Below are 6,000 nucleotides of genomic sequence, written 5' to 3' on the forward strand. Positions count from 1 at the left end.
ATCATTGTATTGAAAGAGCAGCTTGAATTTTTGGGTGTAAGTGTAACCCCCCCCCAAAAAAAACCCCCACAAACCCACCATGATTATTTCTGTGTTTCTATTAATTTTTGAAAAAACACCTGAAACTTGTTAAGGGCATTAGTTATGCTATTGGTATTGTGGTTCATCTGCATTAATGCAATCTGGATCTGCATTTGAGTCACTTATTCCAAGGCTTATGTTCTGTGAGTGTGCATACATTTTTGTCACATTTCATCAGTGTAGTTAGTCTTTTAGGCTGCAGGTGCAGTCATCCAGGTCTAACTCATTGCACTAAGGCAAGATTCTTCATTCTCACAGAGCCTTTAAAATATGCTTTGTGTGTTATATTTTCAGAGGGAAAAGGAAAACTGTACAGAATATATGTAATTCTGAAAGCAGGAATTGTACAGAAAATGTCAGTTAAAATTCAAATTAGCATGTTTAGTGCACTAAAAGATTTGTGAGGTGTGGAATAGCACGATAGAAGCCCATAAAATATATGAGGTAGGATATTTTGTGATGCTCATACCTGGGTTGAAATAGCATCAAGGGAGTTTATGTCCTATAAAGCCAACTGAGACATGGTATGTTTATTGTGTAGAGAAATGTTACTTCCTTTCTCAGCAGTGATCTAAATAAACACTAGGTCATCCCCTCAAGTTTTTCTCAATTTCTTGCCTTCACCCAGGAGATGGAAATTATGCCGGGTACACAAATAAGATTTTTCATATGTTCATTGCTGATCCAGATCTCACTCCAGTTAATTTTGCTATACAGACCTATATATGCTTACATGAACTGTTGGTGCTAATTTTTTTTAAGGGCTTGAAGCAGGAAATAGAAAATTCGCCCATTGGGAAGTAGAGTACTACAACTATTGGGCATATTAAGTGTCTTTCCTAGTTGGCATGCCAGAGCAAGCTTTTCCTTGACAATCCTTTAGTTCAAGGCACTGCAACTAGAGTAGAGGCAGAGCAGAATTTTCTGTTTCACTTTGTATTTCTTGTCAAAAAGCACCTCTGGTTTGGGATGTGCTTTTGACTGCCCCTCCAAAATGTCATCAGTCCCCCACCCCCACCCCATCTGGGTTCTGGACACTAGGAGAAAAGTTCAAAAGCCACCAAAGGTTGTTCTTTAAGGCTCCAGCAAAGTGCAGTCTCTGAACCAGTACGAGCATGGGGAGCAAAGGAGCTGTGCAGTCTGTGAACTTGTCTTGCCACATTTGACAATGTTCTCTGACCTTACAGCTAAAGCTTAGACAGAGTCAATTTTTATACTCTCTATAAACCCTGCTCCACCCATGTGACTGGGATATACCATGCCTAGCTCTTTGCCCAGCCCTGCAGACAGTCCATAGCTCTGAATGAAGAGCTTACATAGGATAGACAAAAGGGACTGAGCTTTAGCTCAGTTGATTAGGGAGCTTCCTTGAGGTGCTCAGAGATTGTGTAGTTTTCTGGAGTCTTAAATGAATCTTTTGGAGGCTCTTACCTCATAACTCTGCACAAGGAAGAGTATTGAGGACCTGGACAAAAAGAGTACTTTTTTTCAGTTTGCATTATCGTTTGCTTAGGTGTTTGAAGAAATATCCTCTTCCACTTGCTCTTCTCTGATATGTTGAATTCCCCTTAAACTGGAAGTAGCTGGGGATATCCCATCAGCTAAGGGTAGATGTTTAGTTGCATTGTATCACATGAGTCACTAAAACATGTCTGTGCTGTGGACCTAAGGCCAAATTAGGCATGACAGTGACAGTCCTGCTTGTTCGTTTATTTTATTTATTGAATTTGTATACCACCTAATATAAAATCTCTAGGCAGTGTTTAAATCGAAATCTGCCCTAATCACATTTAAAGTGTCAGGTGGAAAGTATAGTTTTTAGAGCAAAAGTGACATGTGGGTGGGGGAATTGAAATTATTTCTTACCTCCCTGTCACCTTTCCTCTCCAAGTACATTTCTTCCAGCTCTGCTTACCTCTGCTATTGGAGCGCTGGTGGGGCACATTGTGGAGAGATGAGCCACAGCTGGGCGAAGCACCCTCCACTTCTGCACCTCTTATGCTCTAAAAACTACCTTCAACTCTGCTGTCTGTGTGATCTCTCTGACAAGGGATCCCTACCCTCTCTTCTCGGAACTTTGACTGTTAGCTAGTTTAAAGGCCAAACTGAATATGTTAGCTGCAGACCTATGTGTTTAAGCCTGGGGATTTAAACACGAGTCTGTCACCGTCACTTCTAGTTTGGCCATTAAACTTGCTTAACAGTCCTTCTGTGACTTAACAGTCTTAATCCTGTGAACTGAGTGGGACAGAGTTCATGTAATACAGAGTTTGCTGCATCTCACCAAATTATAATTGCCAAGATTCTTTGTATTGTGTGCTGCAAGAAAGTGGGGCGGGGAAGAAACCAATATAACGTTATAGTGTAAATAGAGCTTAAGTGATAGTTATGAAGGATGTGGTAAAACAGCCTTGAAAACCAGGAACTAAATTCCTCCATATGGCTGGGGCACCCTCTGCACATATCCTAGACACTTTCAGTTTAATACAGGCACTTTATTATGCAAATGTTACTATAAGGAACAATTTGTTTGGTGGACATGCAGCAGAGATATGCTGAATTGTTCTTCATCTACTGCTGGCTCCTTTATAAAAAGCAGATACTGACCCGTGTTTGTGTACATAAAAGAAATTGTAACAGGATTTGGATAGTGCAGGGTTTTTTTGTTTTTTGTTTAAATGAATGTCTGTTGATTTGACTTGCATAGGGATGTGCATGGAATGGGATTTGCGTTCCATTCCAAGCTCGTAATGGAACACAAATGCCTGGATGTTCTGTGTATCATTTTGGCGGGCTATTTTGCCCTTGCTTGCTAGTTTTGGCACTGGCTTCCAAATGGTTTGTGATCTCCTTGAAGCAAGGAGATTGCAATCCGGTCGGAAGCCAGTGCAGCTAACACATTCAGTTTGGCCTTTAAACTAGATAACAGTCAAAGTTCCGAGAAGAGAGGGTAGGGATCCCTTGTCAGAGGGATCACACAGACAGCAGAGTTGAAGGTAGTTTTTAGAGCAAAAGAGGTGCAAAACTTTCTGATTCGGAACAGGGTCTATCTGTTCTGAGCTTGAAACAGGCTCTTCATTTAAAGGGCATTCTGTTTCAAGCTCGAAACACTCAAAATGGCCTGATTTGAGTCAGAACATTTCGAGCTCAAAATGTTCTGCACATCTCTACTCTGGCAGATAAACAAAGCATGTCCTTGCACATAATTCTTTTGACTTTACAGCATAGCTGTGCTTTGAATAAAATGTTGTTTAATTCTTCTAACTAGCCTGCCAGTATTTTTTAATCACTAGGTGGAGCTAAAACTATTTAATACAAATATGAACATCTTGGTCCTAAACACATTACATGGCAGTTTGTCCCATTGAATATGGGACACGTCCAGATAGTGTGCTTTGATGTAAAACTCTGCTATATCATTGTGGCCTACAATTCACTTTTTGAGCCAATGGAGGAAAAAGACCACCATATCAAATACTTCTCTGGTGGTGAAGAGTGCATAACATATAAGAGTCTTGTTTGCCTTTAATATACATTGCTGCTTCCAACATATTGGAGCAGAAATCCATGAGAGCAGTAGAAGGCTGACTGAAGGGTGCTTAGTGCACAAGCTTAGGGACCATATGGCATGGGGTTAGGCAAGCATTACCCAATTGTTGAATATGGTCTTCCTCGCTCCTTTACAGCAGGTATTTATTCACATAGTGAGGATGTTCTTATGAGCAACCAAGCCCAGGCTTAGGCAGCCAAGCCTGCGCTTGGCTGCCTGTGAGAACCGCTGGGATCAATGCAGATCCCGGTGGTTCTGCAGCACCAAACCCAATGCCGAAGCCTGGCTCTTGAATGAGGTTAAGGGGGCAAATGTGCTCTTGACCTTGTTCCTGGGATCATGCTGGTTTTGACACTGGCTTCTCTGTGTTGGCTCATGCTGACACAGAGATGGGTGCCTAGAGCACCCGGCCCCTGGGGGAGTCCTCCAGTACACTGCGTTCAGTATGTGGTGCACTGGGGGCTATTTGGAGGCCCAGATAATGAGTCCCGGCCTCTGTTTGCCCATGCTGCCGGGAGCAGCACCGATAGTCATCCGTGCTACTCCCTGCAGCGCAATTTGTGTGGGTGCGCGGCTTGTGTGCCACAGGGGCTGCACATGATTATCTGGGGGAAGGTAGGTTGAACCCTGCCTCCCCCACTGCCTGCCTGTGGGCACGTTGTGTGAATAGCCCCAGTAAATCCTTATGTGGGATTTGGATTACACAGATGGATTCAATTTCCTGATGCATGAAATCCTTTGTGTAAATGATTAAAACAGATTGCAATATAAGGTTTTAAATCTTAGTTAATAATTCTATAAAAGCTATTCTTATGGCATTTTAATGTATGTTTGTTTATAGTGGTTTGCAGTCCAGGATCATTTAACCCTCATGAAGGAGTTCACTGCCTGCAATGCAACAAAAGTTTGGAATATGGAGCAACACATTGCTAACAGGATGCCAGCATAAACTTTTTTGCTATGTTTAATAGCACAATGTATTTGATTTATATCTTGGTGATACAAATAAAATAATTTTATGAAAACTCTCATTTAATTTGTATTACATCAGCATATTGCATTTGTCATCATTAGCAGAAAAACTACATTCTATTTTGCTGCCCCTCGTAGTTTCAGTTATTTTTGTGGCCGGGCATGTGGTTTTACTTTTGAGAAACCAAGTCTCTTCCAAATATTTGTGGCCTTAAGACCTTTATCAAGTTTGAGACTGATCTAGTATATCAATTTCGGTGTAAGATCAGTGTGATAAAATGAAGATGAACCAGTACTGTGCATTAGATAAGAGGCATCTTTTAAAGTGGGGAATGTCTTATATTTGGCAGGACAACAACTGCCTATTTCCCATCTCTTCAGTGGCTTCGGTTGGTACCATGTGTGTGTGTTTTAAATTAGATTATGAGCCCTTTGGGGACAGGGATTCATTTTTTTCCTTTTGCTATGTAAACCGCTTGGAGGACTCCCCCCTATCTCCGCCCTTGAAAAGTGGTATATACATTTTTAAAAAAATAATAAAATTGTATTCAGTTGTTTTAATAATAAAATTGTCTCCAGAGTTGTATTGGAGAGACCTGAATTCAGATATCTGCTCAGTGTTGATATTTGTTGAATCCCCTTGGCCAGTGGCCAACTCCCATCCTAATCTGCCTCACAGGGTTGTTACATATGGATAAAAAAGGACAACTCTGCAAATGTGGTAGAGCAGTGATGTGGCTATGGAGTTAGGATTGTTTTCTTATTATATGATAAAAGTGGCTGACATCCAGACTAAGGCTGTGCTAGTGCTATGGGGGAGGGGAAGTTTTTGGTGACTTCTGAAGCCCATTGTGCCTCTTGGAAATAGGTTCCTGAGAGTTGCACCACTCTCATGAGTATAGGAAATCCATACAAACACACACCTCTCTGTATTAGCAAGAGGTTTTGTAGAAGATAGTCCCAAAGATTGTTTAGGATCTGGGTGTCATCATGAAACATGATGATTCTAAGAAGTCAGTGAAGGATAGAACTGAGGTTTCTGTACAGCCCCATAACCTTGTGCAGGTAATGGCACAGGGAGAAAATTCCAGTGAACCACTGCTTCAGTGTGCATCTTGAGCCTGGCATTTGAACTCTGAAGATGTTTCATGTCATTAGATCTCAAAGCTTCTAAAATGGGAGTTTCTGGTTGAGATAGTGTAAAACCTGATGACTGAGAGAACACACTGAGCCTGATGTCATATGGGTGAATTGGGCAGGGCAAGGTGGAGGGAGGTTTCCATTTTTAAAAAAATAAATAAATACTTATGTCTTGTTTTGGACTGAACGAAGAGCTATGACCTGTTCATATGTCAGCATGGTGTAGTGGTTAGAGTTGGACTAGGACCGGGGAGACC

General features: G+C 41.4%; 1 protein-coding gene across 5 annotated transcripts in view; it reads left to right on the forward strand.

The window, feature by feature from the left end:
- Positions 1-5,210, forward strand: part of ZPBP (zona pellucida binding protein) — a 79,988-nt gene extending 74,778 nt beyond the window's left edge. For all 5 annotated transcript variants that reach the window (XM_053261369.1, XM_053261371.1, XM_053261374.1 and 2 more), the window contains one exon: positions 4,473-5,210. In XM_053261369.1, the coding sequence (XP_053117344.1) occupies positions 4,473-4,564 (92 nt within the window). In that variant the 3' untranslated portion in view covers positions 4,565-5,210. The remainder of the gene's footprint in view (positions 1-4,472) is intronic.
- Positions 5,211-6,000: the final 790 nt, after the last annotated feature.

This window comes from Hemicordylus capensis, chromosome 6 (genome assembly GCF_027244095.1).
Source record: "Hemicordylus capensis ecotype Gifberg chromosome 6, rHemCap1.1.pri, whole genome shotgun sequence".
Taxonomy (NCBI): domain Eukaryota; kingdom Metazoa; phylum Chordata; class Lepidosauria; order Squamata; family Cordylidae; genus Hemicordylus; species Hemicordylus capensis.